Source organism: Lygodium microphyllum, chromosome 12 (genome assembly GCF_053477565.2).
Source record: "Lygodium microphyllum isolate KBCC chromosome 12, Lygodium_microphyllum_v1.1.10, whole genome shotgun sequence".
In the NCBI taxonomy this organism is placed as follows: domain Eukaryota; kingdom Viridiplantae; phylum Streptophyta; class Polypodiopsida; order Schizaeales; family Lygodiaceae; genus Lygodium; species Lygodium microphyllum.
The window spans coordinates 148,319,707-148,336,101 of NC_141146.1; the positions used below are offsets into that span (position 1 = coordinate 148,319,707).

General features: G+C 43.1%; 1 protein-coding gene across 3 annotated transcripts in view; it reads left to right on the forward strand.

The window, feature by feature from the left end:
- Positions 1-16,395, forward strand: part of LOC148028426 (callose synthase 5-like) — a 275,331-nt gene that overhangs the window by 240,767 nt on the left and 18,169 nt on the right. For all 3 annotated transcript variants that reach the window (XM_087690228.1, XM_087690230.1, XM_087690229.1), the window contains one exon: positions 14,774-14,893. In XM_087690228.1, the coding sequence (XP_087546354.1) occupies positions 14,774-14,893 (120 nt within the window). The remainder of the gene's footprint in view (positions 1-14,773; positions 14,894-16,395) is intronic.

Consider the following 16,395-nt stretch of genomic DNA (forward strand, 5'->3'; position numbering starts at 1 on the left):
TGGGAGGTCTTGGTCATTGTGATGTTGTATTAGAAATACATTGGCATAGAAGAATAGATCTAGCCATTGATTGGAATCAAAATAAGTTTAGATTCTCTTTCAAGGGTAAAAATGTATCTTTTGATGTGGGAGTGAAAGAAAACTCTATTTCCATCTTATTCCATATACAAATTTGTAAAGCAATGAAAATGTCTATTTTCTCGTACTTTATTTTTGTCAAAGATTCTAACAAAGAGTCTGGAATTGAAGATTCCATCTCAGATATAAATGAGGAGCGAATGAGATTCCTAAAGGAGTATAAGGATTGTTTTGCAGACACTTTACCTACCGAGTTACCACTAGAGAGGCCAAAAGACCATCACATTAATCTCATTCCTGGGAGTTCACCTGCAAATAGGCCACCCTACCATGTGATTCCAATACAACAAGAGAAGATTATGAAGCAAGTGGATGAGCTCTTGGAGAAGGGTCTAATAAGATTGAGTTTCTCACATTTTCGCTCTCCAATCTTCTTAGTGTAGAAGAAAGATGAATCTTGGCACATATGTGTGGACTACAGGACCCTCAACAAAATTATAATTCAAAATAGGTTTCCCATTCCAAGAATTGATGACAGCTTGGATGGATTTGGATGGATCCAAAGTATTCAGCCAAATTGACTTCAAGAGTGGCTACCATTAGATAAGAATTGCTCCTCAAGATATTCTTAAAACAGAATTCAAGACAACTTTTGGTTTATATGAGTTTATTGTGATACCATTTGGTCTCACCAATGCTCCTGCAACCTTGAATAGAATTATGGAAAGAATCTTTAAAGCACATCAGAAGTTTACATGTACTTGCTTTAATGATATTTTTGTTCATTCAAAAGATGAAGAAAAGTATAAGCAACACTTAAAAGAAAGGTTCCTCCCTTCACGGTGCTGTTGCCGCCATCGCGCCCGCGTGCTCTCCCCCGTTTCTCTCGCCTTGCCCCCATGGTGCGCTGCACCTTTCCCTCTGCCAAACAAGGCCCCCCTCCGTCAGTCCCTCGCGCTATCCTCCAGCCTCCCTTGCCCTGTAGTCCCCGTCCTATCACACCCCCTGCGTTGCTTCCATCTCTTCCGCCTGCCTCCTATGGCGTGGTGCGCCCCCCTTCCCACCAAAAAACCTCACGTCTGCCCCTGGTCGCCCACCCCCCCCCCCCCCCCACCACACAACCTCTCCTTGTCTCCAAGCTGCCCCTTGATCTCCCTTGACCCCCCCGCCCCCCCGGTAGCACAACCGCTTGATTGGAAGGTCCTCAGCAGGGGCGCGCAATTGAAACCTCTAGTCAAACGCCGGTACATCGTGCGAGTGCCCCCCAACCAAACACCTTCCGCGACGTCCTTTTCTGAGAAACAGCTCTTAGCCGTCCGTGCCACAAAGCTGGAACTGAAAGAAACAACAATCTTTGGTCAGGTCGTAGAACACTCCCCATCCAGGACCCAACTTCGGGATTGGCTTCACTCCACGCTATGCATTGGCACAGTGTAGATCGCGGAGGCAGTCTTCATGGATCAAGGGATCTTCACGGTTCGACTCACTTCTGCAGACATAGCCTGTGAGCTAGTGGATAGCTCACCTTATGCCTCCATGAAGGGGGTCATCTATATGGTTTCTTGGTATAGTGTCTTCATAGTGGAGGAATTCACGCTCCACAATAGGTTTCTTAGACACCCGGTCACCCTACTATTCCCCGAAGTGGCGGTAGAGCATTGTTAGTTAGGAAGACTTTAGACGGCTCTTCGGCACAGTTTTTCCTGCCTTCTTCGCGGATACAGTGATAGCCGCAGGAGTCACGAAGGTACGGGTAGTTGTGAAACATACAAAGAATATACCTGAGTTTCTAGAGATTGAGGCAGGTAGACATTCCTTCAGGCAATAGGTTATTGTGATTGGGCAGCTTGGGCAGTGCCTGCTGTGACACCATGACTTTGGGCATTAGCTAGCAGATTACACGCACTTCGGAGCCAATGCGGCTCCGTCGACAGACCCGCAAGTGGATGCTGACGGTTTTATACAGGTTAGTGACGATACAGAGGGAGACGGCAGGGAGAGCCTCAGTCAGCCCCTCAAACACAACCACGACAGCAGAGAGCAAGAGGGCGAGTGACGGACCCCTAGCAAAGCACCCCGATGTCGTGCCGCTATACACACACCGTGTAAAAAAAAATCTAGAGTGTGGCTTTCTTTTAGATTTAGAGAGCCAATGCCACTTAAGGCATTAGTGTTAGTGTCCATGGTTCAAAATATAAGATTTTTTTTTTACAAATTTTTAGTCAATTTTTTATATTCTAGATATTATCTCTTATAAAAATCCATGAAAACTATAGACAAATTCTAGATTAGGATGACATGTAAAAGAAAGCATATAGCTTTCAGCCAATTTGAGAGAATTTTATGTAAAAAGAGAGATTGATGAAATTGCACGACGCACGATCGTTGTTTTCAGACACTGAACAACACTCCAAAGTGGGAGATGATGAAGGAGTGATCTGGCTGAATTTTGGCCAAGTGTCCTGGTATTTAACCTCCCTTTTGGAGCTAATGGAGACATCAGATTGGCGATCTAAGTAGCATAGAGGAATGTATTATTTTGTATACGTTTTTGTCTATTAGAGTTATATTTTCTCATAATGCTAAAAGAAACTGACAGGCTTCATCTCTGTTAGTATTCTTCTATATTTTCTAATTCTTTTTGGGAGTATTCTTCTACATCTTCAATCCCTTCAAACCCCTTCTCTTCCGTCTACTCCTCTCTCTAAATCTACCTTCACCCTATTGTCTCTTATCTTCAAGAACTTAGCTTGAAACCTTCAACCCTTCTCTTATCTCTACCATCTCCGAAGTAAAAGCTCTTGAATCCCCATACATTATTCTCTTGCCAAACCCCTGTGGTGGCCTTCAACCCTATGCGCTGCGACATTGGTGAACCCGACGTGAAGGTTGGTGTAAGAGAACTCCAAGATGGGGGATTCTTCAGGAGATACTCTACAACAATTGGTGTGCATATTGCAGCAGACTCAGCAACAACAAATCCAAATGTTACAACAACAACAACAAAGGCAAGACGAAGAGAAGATTGATTCCACAGCTATCAAGGCCCTAGAGAAAGTTGGGCATGAATTAAACAATCTTTGGTGTACCACAACATGCATGGAGCCATTATTTTACTAGACTAGCCAAGCATGGTCTTCAAGACTAGCCAAGCATGGTCTTCAAGAAAGAATCCATGGTCTTTTTCAGCAAGATGCGAATTGGGCTGTATTCAAAAAAGCCCTACACAAAGAATTCTTCTTAGAAGACTCTGGCCTAATGACGAAGAAAAGTTTCATTGATTGGGTTCAGAAACCCAACAAAGGTTTAGTTGCAACCGCTTTATACCATGAGTTTGAAAGTAAATTTGGACAACTTGATGCTGAAGACTAACAAAGTATGGAAGGTCAGAAGATTGAATTATTCCTTAAGGCTGCAAATCCCATTCTGCAAGAGAAGCTTGTTGATCGCCTAGAAGATGCTACCTCCGAATCAGGAGTCAAGACTGCATGGACAGATGTTATTGGAGTTAACATGATTGCTCGAAGAGAGCGGATGCGACTAAGATTGGGCTCTACTTCAACTTCAACAACTCCATTGATGGAGCTTGTTCCACCTTCAAAATCCCCTATTTCTTTGACTAATCAACCAACTCTTTCTTCTTCTGTTCCTTCTAAAAATGATGTAATGGATGAACTCATTAAAAGCGTGCGTGACCTTCATCTGAACCTTACAAAAATTAGTTCCAAGGTGGAGAAGCTGGATGTCAAAGTTGAAGAACAAGGGCGATCATCAACTCAAAGACCCATGAGAGAAGGCTTTAAGAGGCGTTGTATTTGGTGCGACAGCCAACAGTATGACAAGAGGGAGTGTTCTGCCTTTCATGAGGCTGAAGCACAAAAGCTCGTCTTTTGGAAAGACGGAAAAATTCATACAGCTGAAATTGGTCTTCCACTGGAGCCAAATTTTAGCAATGGTGGAATGAAAAAAAGATTAGAAGATTTAGTTGTAATGAATGCCTACCCAGCAATTGATGCAGCTACCTATGGGCTGCAAATTGAGCCAACTAAATCAAGTTTGAAAGCATGTAAAGCTAATGTGCAATCTAAAGTATGGATGCAGGCACTAGATCAAATGGAACGTGGTAAAGCAGCCAAAGAAGATTTGGCTAACGCCAGGCAGTGCATTTGAGGAATAAGTGGTTGGAAAGAACCGGTAGATTCTTTTTCCGCCTTTGTACATTTGGCTGACGTCAATCATAAAGAAGTCTTGATTGAAGAAAAGAGAAAAAGAGAAGATGAGCCAGGGCCTTTCTCTTCTGGCCCTCCAAAACGGATAACTAGAAGAACGCCTGAACAACCAAAGCTTGCTGAAAATATAACCCCAAATCAAGAGATGGAAGATGCGCCACAAACAAAGAAGACCGAAGGAAAGAAGAAAGGCAAGCAGCCAGGCTTCAAATTGCAGTCTGACATAGAATCTGCAAGAAGATCTCAAACAAGTCCTAGAAGAACGAATTCTCGAAAGCAAAATTGAATTCGCCTTAGGCGAAATTCTTGGAATTGCCAAACGTGAATTCCATGATGTAATCATTAATGTAATCAAAAGGAAAAGACAATATGCTGGTGATGAAGTTGAAGAAACAGTACATGCTTTTTTGTAAGTTCTTCGAGTTTTTGTGCAGGATGAAGAGAAGCTGACTTCACAAGGAATTCATCTTAAAGTGTAATGGTCGGCTGGTCCAAACCAGTTGGGCAGCCCACCTCTCAAAAAGAATACTGTCTATAGCACATACATGAGAAGGAAGAGGCTCGGTTCACTCCAAGCAGTCACTACTCCCGTATGCATTGGGCAAGAGCAACAACGGAGACATTCATCAAAATTGGAGAAAAAGAAATACCATGTATTGCACTCTTAGACCATGGCTCCGAGATAAAGATCATGGCAAGGAGTCTTTATGAAAGTGGCAGATGGCCCATAGATGTTGATCCAGGATGGCGAATGAGAGTTGCCAAGAACTCTTTTGGAGAGTTATATGCCGCATGTCCTAATGTGTAGGTAACTATTGGAGACATAAAAGAAAATTTTCACTTTTTTGTTCAAGACTCTTGTAGTTACCCTATCATTCTTGGGCAACCTTACATTTCTGAAGCCCGCTTGGAAACAAAAGCTCTCGATGATGGTTCTTCCTATGCTCGAATCCGAAGCAAGGATAATGAACGAGTTGTTAAATTTCTTACTGTGTGTGTTAACTATCATCGAAACAGAGATTGACTACGTGATTATCCTGTGCCTTCTAATGCCCGAGAATTCAAGGGTTTTCGAGCTGCACTGCTATAAAAGGAGACTACGGTAGTGCGTCATGTAAAAAGATTGAACCTCTTGGGCAACCTTAGATTTCTGAAGCCCGCTTGGAAACAAAAGCTCTCGATGATGGTTCTTCCTATGCTCGAATTCGAAGCAAGGATAATGAACGAGTTGCTCAATTTCTTACTGTGTGTGTTAACCATCATTGAAACAGAGATCGATTGCGTGATTATCCTGTGCCTTCTAATGCTCGAGAATTCAAGGGTTTTCGAGCTGCATTGCTATAAAAGGAGACTATGGTAGTGCGTCATGTAAAAAGATTGAACCTCCTTATGCTACAAAAACTCGCTCTCTAGCAAATCTGTATGTATGTACAGCCAATAGTATGGGTTGTTATAAGTCTCTTCCAGCCATGACTAAAGCTGAAAGAAAATACTTATGTCATGTAAAAAGGGAGCTAAAAACTTATGACATGATGGCTGAAAATGAAGATATTTCGGGCATTTTTTTTGGACTGATTACTACTGACACATTGGCTAAAATATATGCAGCTGCTCATATAGAAAATCAGGTTGAAAATCAATCCATAGAAGTACATACATTGGATTTTTATCAAACAATTCAAGAATTTGTTGAGTAGGAAGACATTGGTTTACTCAAGAAGGTTGAAGCGCAAGTGGAGACAAAATACAAGACAGTGGATAAGAAAGTCAAGTCTGTGGCAGTCCCACTGCCTCTTGAAAGTGAAGGGTTGGTTGATAGGGCAGCAAATCAGCCAAGTCTTCGTGATCCTTCCAACATTGGTTATAACTCTTTTATGCAAATGCTAATGAAAGATGGAAAATCTTTTTCATTTTAGCTAAGTGAAATAGGTTGTGTAGATCCAAATATTGTGGCTCCTATGGTCATTTTTACAGTTCCACATGTACCTTGGAACCTCAAACCTATTCCTGTTCCAAGGGCACATTTGCCCAAATTACTGGAACTTCTAAATGAAAAGATCAGAATGAAGATTTTGGAACCTTCTTCAGCACCTTACTCAAACCGATAGTTTACGGTGCCTAAGAAAAATGGATCTTTACGATTCATTCAAGATCTACAGCCTGTCAATCGTGTCACAATCCGGAATGTTGATTCGGTTCCAATTTTTGATGAGTTTGCTGAAGCTTTTGGAGGTAGAGAAATTTATTCTATGGGTGACCTATATTCAGGATATGACCAATTTCAGCTTTCATTAGAAAGCCGAGACATTACCACAATGAAGACACCTCTTGGATTGGTCCGCATGTGCACTCTACCACAAGGTGCAACAAACTCTTTAGCCCATATAATGAATGCCATGCACACAGTCTTAAGGGACTTTATTCCACAACTTACTCTTCCATTTCTTGATGATGCACCTATCAAGGGATGTGAAGTCAATGAAAAGAATGAGGATCTTGACGAAGATGGTTGCAAGACATTTGTAGTTAACCATATTCATGATTGTGACAGGATTTTGACAAGGCTAGAAGAGGTGCATCTTACCCTTTCTGGAGCTAAATCGATGGAGTAGAAGAAGTCCTAGTGGTCGGTCATCTATGTGGCCCCTATGGACGCAAACCTTTGCCAATCAGGATAGATGCCATCAGCTAAATGCAAGAAAAATGCACAAATGCTTCACAAGTAAGAAGATTTCTTGGCGCATGCGTATTCTATCTCATATAAATACAACATTTTGCTTATGTAGCCGAAAATCTTTATCAATTATTAAGAAAAGGCCAAAGATTCTCTTCGGGTAATGAGCATACTCTTACTATGCGTAAATTAAAGAAGCTGTTAATTTCAGCCCCCACTCTCAAAAAGGCTGATTATTCAAATGGTCAACCCATCATCCTTACTGTGGATACAAGTCCCATTGGGATAGGATGGGCTGTTGGCCAAGAGGATCTTGAAGGTAACAAGTATGCAATTCGTTTTGGAGCAAAAGTTCTCAATGAACGTCAAAGAAGGTATGCACAAGTAAAAAGGGAATTGTGGGGATTTGTAACAGCATTAAAGTGTGATCGTGAATACTTTATAGGTACTTCCGTAGCGGTAGAAACTGATTGTCTTCCACTCTTGGGCATCATTGCCAACTACTCTACACCCGACATTGCTATGCTAAGATGGATTGCATATATTAAATCTCTCAACCCTGAATTAAAGCATATTGCAAGAAAGGCGAATCTAGTTACTGACATGCTATCACGTGCAAGATATGACAATGAAGAAGAGCTTATGGAAGAAGATGAAGCTGAAGAATCTATACTTGCTGAATTTCATTCCATGGCTGCTGAAAATACATTTTCAGTTACAGCATATATTGGTCCAAAGCTGAAAACAACAGGGTGGTCAACTAGAAGTCAACATGCTCATTGCATTGCTGAAGTTTTAGTTCATTTCCTTGAAGAAGATTGCCTAAAGATCGGCCAATATTTGAGCATAATGAAGAAGAAGGAGACTTGGACTGATGAGGAGTTCAAGCATATCAAGAGGAAAGCTTATGGTTTTTTTCTTAAAGAAGAACATCTATGGAAGCATGCAAAGAAGAAGAAAGAAGCACCTGTGCGAGTTGTAGGTAACAAAAGGTTGCAACAGATAATGAAGGAATTTCATAAAAGCTTGTGGGTAGGACATAGAGGCATATGGGGAACCTTTATTAAAGTTAAAGAAAAATATTGGTGGCAAAACATGTATCGGGACAGCACATTTTGTTTTTGAAACATGTTATGTGTCTCAGATGTATTCTATGGTCAAGCATCGAGATGGGTTACAACCGACTTATCCCTTGTCTATACATTATAGATGGGTTATTGATCTTGTAACCATGCCTACAAGAATATGGAATATGCGATATTTAGTGCTTGCAAGAGAATATCTAACCAATCAAGTTGAGGGCAAGTTGTCTAGGATGCTCCTATTCCTGACAAAGCCTGTCTGTGTGTCATGAATGATGTCTGAAAGCACGGGGCGGAGTCGCCTACCAATCATCTTTGCCACTGCCTTATAGGCTACTGATAATAAGGTGATTGGTCTCCACTAGGATAGCTCCAACCGGTCTTCCCCTTTCGGGAGGAGACTAATAAGACCTGCTGATAGAGTCCCTCACATTCGTCCTGAGCTGAAAATCTCCTAGAAAGCCAGCAGTAAGGGATCCTTCACTATCTCCCAGTAGGTGGTGAAAAAGGCCTTAGAGAGGCCATCCTCTCCCGAGCATTTCTACCCATCTTGTGTGTGGAAAGTCTCTTCTTATTCCTTCTCTGTGAAGGGGTCTAGGAGGGAGCATCCCATCTTCTCTATGACGAGGGACGGGATGTGATCCTGGACCTGCTGTCTGCATCGTTCTTCTTTGGCTGAGGCTTTCTCCTGTTGGAAAAGGCGTATGTAGTAGTTGGTGGCAATCTCCATCACCTCCTCTGGGCTAGAGCGAATCCTCCCATACTAATCCCCAAGGCTGCGTATTTGCTCTCCTGAGGTGCAGGGCTGATGTACCTGGAAAAACTCCTTGCACATCGTGACCCCCTTCCACGCCGAGAAGGCTGCTGAGGTGCGGAATGTGAACTCCGAGTGCCTGTCCTCTAGGCCAGCGATGGCTGCTCATGCACGCACCTCTTGTGCATGGAGGATGGGATCCCTTGGTGCCTCCTGTAGTAATCTCTGCGTGGCTGCTAGGTCCCGCCGGAGTGCTCTCTCCTCCTCCTAGCTCTATTGCCTGGCCTATAGGGCTGCCTCTTGGCAAATACCACTCGAACTCGGCTAGGACCTCTACAACCTCCTCTACAATCCGATCCCTGTTGCCCCACTCCCTAGTCCAAATCTGCTCAATCTGACTCTTCACCTCCTTCCTCCTATAGATTGAGTCAGGGATCTGACAAGCTCGTGTATCTAGGGAAGATGCTAGGGGATCAAGTGTCAGGAGAACCGGGCAGTTATTGGACAAAGTGGTGCCAGCCAACTGCCCTATCAGGCCTCCACGAGAGCATTCCCACTCTCCCACATAGAACCTGTCCAACCGCTCCAGCAAGTCTCCGGCTAGCTGCCTGTATCCCCATGAGAAGTCTAGCGACCTCTCCCTCCTATGAAAAATTGGGTCTCTCCAAGCATCGCACGCTCCTATTGCCAATAGGAAGACCTTCCATGCCTCCAGTTCCTCCCCAGCCATGCCCTCGTTGTTTCTCCCTATGCCTTGTTGGTCCTCTAAGGCCTCCAGGTTGTTGAAGTCTCCTCCAACAATCTAGGAGTCCACCTCTGGGAGTCCTACTGCAATCTCCACCAAGAACCGGCTGCATGCCCTGACCTCAGTACGGGCATAGACATTGAGGACTCCCAAACCTTAGCAGGGAGTAGACGGAGCAGAGGTGGGGGAGAAAGTAGCGGACAGTCAGTGCGGGGGAGAAAGCGAGGGAGTAGTAACAATGGCGAGCAGAGCAACAACGCAGGCAATGGTAGGAGCTTTTTTTTTGTTTATCTCCCACTGACAAAAGGACTTAATGATGGTACAAGGCCTATGAGACACTTCAAATGTCAATATGGAATTGTAATAGAGCCTTGCACTTGGATGCTTGTTACTTTGGAGATAGCTTCCGAAACATAGATATAGCAATGTACACAGATACACACCAATGCAAAGGTAGCTGATTACGAGACGTGCAAGGATACAGGTGGGAAAGTGCATTTCGTCCAGTAGCTAGAAAACCAAGCAGCACTAGGAGTTCTGGAGGTGTGGCCATACTATACCGGAAAGACCTCAAAGGGATAGTGCAAGTAATGAAGAGAGATGATGATGCATGATACTTATGGATTAGGATACATACAGGAAGACCACGAGATATATTCATTGCAATATGCTACTTTCCTCCTGCAAACTCTACCTATGCCACACGAGATGGATCTCCCTTTGATGTACTTTACGAGGATATCGTGAGATATGCTAGCTTTGGGGGCATATTATTAGTAGGAAATTTCAATGCACGCACTAGAGATAGACAGAGTGACTTTTATATGCATGATAATACCATATTCAAAGAGATTGACATAGATGAAACAGGCCTACGCAAGAGAGCCTAGGATAAAGAAGTGAGTACTTATGGGACACACCTATTGGCTTTGGGAAGTGCACATAGGCTAGTCATCTTTAATGGTCTGCCACAATGGCCAGGATCCAACATGTTGGAATCATTAAGGAGGGGCAAGTACTATGGACTACTTGATAGGCACACTAGCATTGATACCAGACATCCAAAACTTCAAGGTATCTATCCATTATATGAGATAGTGATAGGTCATGTATAGGCACTGAGGGGGCTATCGGAGAGGATTGATAGTAGCATAGGAGTGAAACAAGGATGTCTACTTTCTCCCACATTGTTTGGTCTATACATAGATGAAGTGTTTGATTACATTGACCAAGGAGAAGGAACTGAAGTTAGCCTGTACATAGATATTGTTCTGATTTTAGATTCACCAGAGGAATTGCAATGCCACCTAGATGCTTTGCACATCTTATGTAGAGATAGAGCCCTCACAGTGAACCTTGGGAAGACCAAAACCATGGTTTTCAATACTTCAGCAACATGGGTGACTAGATCTATGTACCAGTTCACATTTGGGGGTGACATAGTGGAGCATGTGAGGGAATAAGTCTACTTGGGAGTCACCTTCTCTGGCCCACGTTTTTTCTTGAGAGCGGCATCAAAGGCACATCTCGCATGAGGATATGCAAGACTAGGGGCACTCAAGAGTCAATGTGCTCACATACGCAGGAGCCCTACTCCAAACTATGGCTTACACCCTAGTCACATCTACACTACTATATGGAGAGATATGGGGTTGCAGCTTGTACCACAAGCATCATAGCCCACTCACTAATCTGATTGGAGCAAAAAGGGATTATTATGATGGCTGGGATAGCATGAAAACCATTGATCATGATGATAGCACACATGATTAGGAGTAAGCTCTCCACCCCACATCCCATTGTCAGAGTAGAGCTAGAGGCAGCAACTATAGTTACGAAGGCACTCTTCAAGGCAGTGACCTTTTGGCACAAAGTATGGGTGCTTCCATGTCATAGATACTCAACATTGGCACTAACTTCATCTAGACAACTAGCAACTAGAGGCAAGAATTGTTGGTTTTCAGAGATGGCTATTTGGATGAGCCTACATGGTTTGGATATTGACCACCTTCCACTTTTTGATTATAGCTTTGATTGCCCTATACTTTCTCTCAGCCAATCAGAGCTGAACGAGGTGATCAGAGCTAATATCTTGAGGATTGAGACAGCAAGGACTTGGATCCGCCCACCACTCTCTAGGATTGAGGATGGAGTTCTCATTTCTTGTGCCTCTCTGATGATTATAGCTGATATCTTGAGGATTGAGACAACAAGGACATGGATCCACCCACCACCCCCTCTAGGATCGAGAATGGAGTTCTACAGGAGTCATTTCTTGTCTCTCTCTAATGATGGCTTCACTATTCGGCCAGCATATATGGACACCCATCTCTCCCATAGCATATGGGCTGCTATCAAACAAATACGCACCTCTCACATAGGCTTCAGATGAAGACAAGCAGATGGACAAATAACCTAGCAGAGGATAGGACTTTCCAACTTTGTGGTTAAGAGCCTAAGATGGAGCACTACACATGCAAATGTACAGCATACTATGACATACAAGGATGGTACCATTGCCTCTTCTGTGATGGTTTTGGACCCTCTCGTCGTGTCATGGAGTACGAGGACCAAAGACGCTTGGGTCTTTTCCTCTTGGAGCTCCAAAGGCAACGCACAGCACTACTGCGAGACATGAGGCGAGCTCATCCAAAGGGACCCACACAGAGAGCAGTGACAAACTTTTTCCACAAACCTAACCCTACTGACACTACTAGCCTAGCAGGGACAAAGTCACCCCGCCAGAAACCTTACATGCCACACCGTGGAGTCACATTGGATAGAGCCATTTCCCTTCATTGAGCACGATTAGCCCGTTTACCAGGTCCATGTTCGAGGAGGCCGCACCACAATTGGATCAAAGCCATCATCACAAGACACCAAAGACTCACCACCACGTATATCAGTGAAGCAGCTAGGGACCGCATCATAGCTGAGATCATGTACAAATCTTGAGATCAGCTACAGCCTATAGTCTCGACCACATTTTTGTACATGGCTCTATTAAATTTGGTTCTCCTTTTCTTTTCTACCAATGGGACAACACTACACATGGTTCAACCCTAGTATAGTCCCATTGTATAGTTATTCTCAGCATGGTTTCCTAGGCCACCCACTTATTTTTAATGTTATCTTTACCTTACTGATGAGATGACATTAGACATGGATGTACTCTGGATTTTGTCTCATAGCCCACATTGGCCTTACATAGGCGTTAATATTTCTTTCTTCCTCTCCCCCTTGCACACTGCCCCCAGCCCACCCCCCAAACCCAGTTTTCATGGTGAAATTTGATTGAGTTTGTTAATTCAAAGAATTGCCATTCTAAATTTCTTCCCTACATTTACACATACCCTTGCCCCTCTCCACCAGTTCACTTGCTTTGATCACATCATCGCCATTGCTCTTTGTACCTGGCAATTCATGCCTCCTGTAGGACCAGACGCTTAGCCTGCCACCAGACTACTGTGAGATGTCTCATTTCAACCACTACTATTCAGTGCACTGTCTGCCAGTCAGTCAATATCTTCACAGTGACTATAGCTACAATTATTGGCTGCAAGCATGAGATTTGGAACTAAAATTGGTGCAATAATTACCATTTTCACCCTAGACACTGCCCTAGGAGCTCTATTCAACTAAGTGACCCTTCTGTCCATGCTCTCACCTCACAGGGTTGTAGCAAGTCATCTTACGGTACATTCCAGAAATCCCTTGCTTAAAGAGGGAATGAAGTGACTCTGACCATTTACTTGTAAGGGCTGAATGAGTGGTCTCCCTTACAAGGTGAAGTGGTGGTAATCCCCGAAGATCCTTAAGAAGGTATGGTGACCCCAAAGATCTCACACTTTAGGAAGTCCTCTCACCAATTTACAGGTCTAAGTCAGGAGAAACAGATCAGAGGAAATGTTTTGGTCAGAGAAAAGTACAGATCACATGGAAGTACCTGGGTATAATAGGAGGTGTGCCTATGATGCTGAGGCTAGCCTCATGTTACTTGAGATGTTGTAAACTCTTCTGCTGCTGTTCCAATCCTGCTGGTGAATGTGAAGAGTTGAGAAAATTGCTGGGATTCTTGATAGATATCCAAAAGCTCTGGGAGTGGGAGCTGGAAATGGTCAAGCTGGGGAGATGAAAAAGAAGCTGAATAGGGACTGGGCAAGTGGGAGAAAAGAGGTGTGGTGATCAGGTTGGCTGGATTGAGCAGAGGAATGGGAAGTGGAGGATTGAGGTTAATTGGGAGGCTGAGAAGATTGCAGAAATAACAATGGTGGAGGAATGGGAGAGGGCTTCAGAGGGAGAGGAGAGTATGGGCTGACACTGTGCTGGGCCAACCCCACAGCTGCAGCAAACAGGAGCCCATTTAGTTCTCAAAAGGTTGATGTTTGGAGTATATTCTATTAGATGTCTGCTTCTGCGAACATTAACTTGACAACATCAATGCATCTTTTGTCAATCTCATCCTTTGTGGATTCGTGAATTAGATTTCAGCGACTTGTTTCCCTTCTCAGGTAAGTTACTCATGAAAATATATGTGTGCATCACGTGAGTTCAAAATAAGGTATTTTAAAATACTATTTTTATACATTTTTTACATACAGAAGGGTGTAATATAAGGGGGTTATTTACAAATTGAATAGAAAAGGGTTATGTTTTATTCATGAAAATTTCACAGATAAGGATATTTATAAATAGGCCTTGAACGCACGTGATGTAGAAAATATACATACAGTAACTTCCCCGAGTTTCCCTTCAAATTTTTGGAACTCTTGTGAAATCTTCTGGCTTGTGGAGCTGCTTTTGCTTGCCTTGGCTCCTTATATTTGCCTCGTGTAATTAATGCATCTGCACTTGGACACCATTTGGGCTGTTTTGAATCTTTGTCACTTCCTTGAGAGTCTGATTGATTCATTTCAAGTTTTCCTATTCATGAATCCTCTTGCAGCATGAGGATGGCTCTTGCATGTTTGAAGCTGTCATTGGGTACCCCTGCAGATTTTATCTGTCTCAACTTTTGTCTGTGATGAGACTGTGAAGTAATCATGAAGCTTTTTTTAGATATCTGAGGGAGGAATGAAACTGGTGAGAGTAAGTCTTGTTGAGTGGAGACTCAAGAGAATGGAGGGTTTATGCGTTGTGGAGAGAATGGAAGGAAGGAGGAAGGGATTATGCATTGCTTTTAGTTTTTTAAATGTTTGACAAACATGCCAGGAAATTTACCGTATCAGGCTACCAGGTCCCATGAAATTGGGGGAAGGAAAACCTGAAAATCAGAATCATGCTATTATATTTACACGTGGTGAGGCACTGCAAGCCATAGACATGAACCAGGTAATGAATCCGACACTCTCATATCCATGTGATACTGTATTAGAAAATTCGTTTATTCTAATAGTTAATGTATGGAATATGTTTTCATATAATTAAAATGACAAACTCTCTGATTCACTCATTGTTTACAAGACCCTGTCTTCTGCATGAATCTGTGTTTGTTTTTTTCTTTCAGATGTTTCATTCCAGAATGCAGGCCTTCATGCTAATGACTACTATTGATGCACATGCATCTGCTTGTTTGCATTAACACACATATGCACCAAAAATGTTTAATTTGTGTACAAAGCCCCCAAGGTGAGGGATGTTCCTCCAAACTTACAGTTGGTAAAAATTTCCAAAGACCACTCCAACCGACACTATTGCATGTGGTATCAGAGTTTCGCAAGAGTACTTGTCAATCTGTGCAAAATGGAGGAGAACAGGGTTCAATCATTTGATTAGTTGAAAATCCCCTGTATTGCTTCCATGTAGGAAGAGCGGATGTTCATCCAGTCTACTAATGCATTATTCAAAGAACTAGCAGTTTATGGATAATCTATCTTGTAGAACTTGGAACGCAACAGAGCTTGTGCATGCAACTTGCAGTTTTTGAGCAAGTCCAAAGCAAATAGGGCACAGTTGCATGTGGAGGCAGCCAGAGCAATATATGTGGTATCAAAGATTCACAAGAGTCCTTGTCAATCAGTGCAAAACAGAGGAGCATACATTATTCAAAGAGTTGGCAATTTTTGGATAATCTTTCTTGTAGAAACTGGAACACAACAGAGTTTGTGCATCCAACTGCAGTTTGTGAGTAAGTCCAAAGAAAATAGGGCAGAGTTGCATGTGGAACCAGGCAAAGCAATCAAGGAAACATTGATATCACTCTTTCTCAAGAAGAGAAATTTCTATCACAAAACATATCAAAAATATGAAGCCAAGTTCTGTTAAAGCAAGAGCCTTTGGTGTGCATTGTTGGAGCTACATTGCTTGCAACAACTAGGCCACCTTGCACCAAACTGCCTCAAGTCACATGAAATGAAGCAAAACACAGTCCTCTGGGCACTAGGATGTCATCATAGACACCAGAAGAAGATGGACAGCAGTACAAGAAGTGAAATGCAGTTCTCCAAAGTTGTCAGAGAGAAAGAAGATGAAGCAGCAGTCTAACTGCGCTCCTAGGCCAGAAGATCAACATGGTGGTCTCTTGTAGACCAAAATGCAGCTGTAGCTGGTGGAATCAGGGCCAAAACCAGCAAATGTAGGGTCAGATGGTAGTATCAATTACGGTTGATGAGACACATGTGGAGCTGGGCAGCTGCTAGGGCTGCACAACTCAGGTCTGTCCAGCCTGTAAGTCAGGTCGCCAGTTTAGGAAAGTGGTCACTTCCATGTAAATGACAATGATGATGATGATAGACAGCAGGGTGACTGCTGTGGCTGCACCAAATGCGGGGATGATGACAGCAAAGAGGTAACCTCAGGCTGAATAGAGGAAAACACAGGTGGGCAGCAACCTC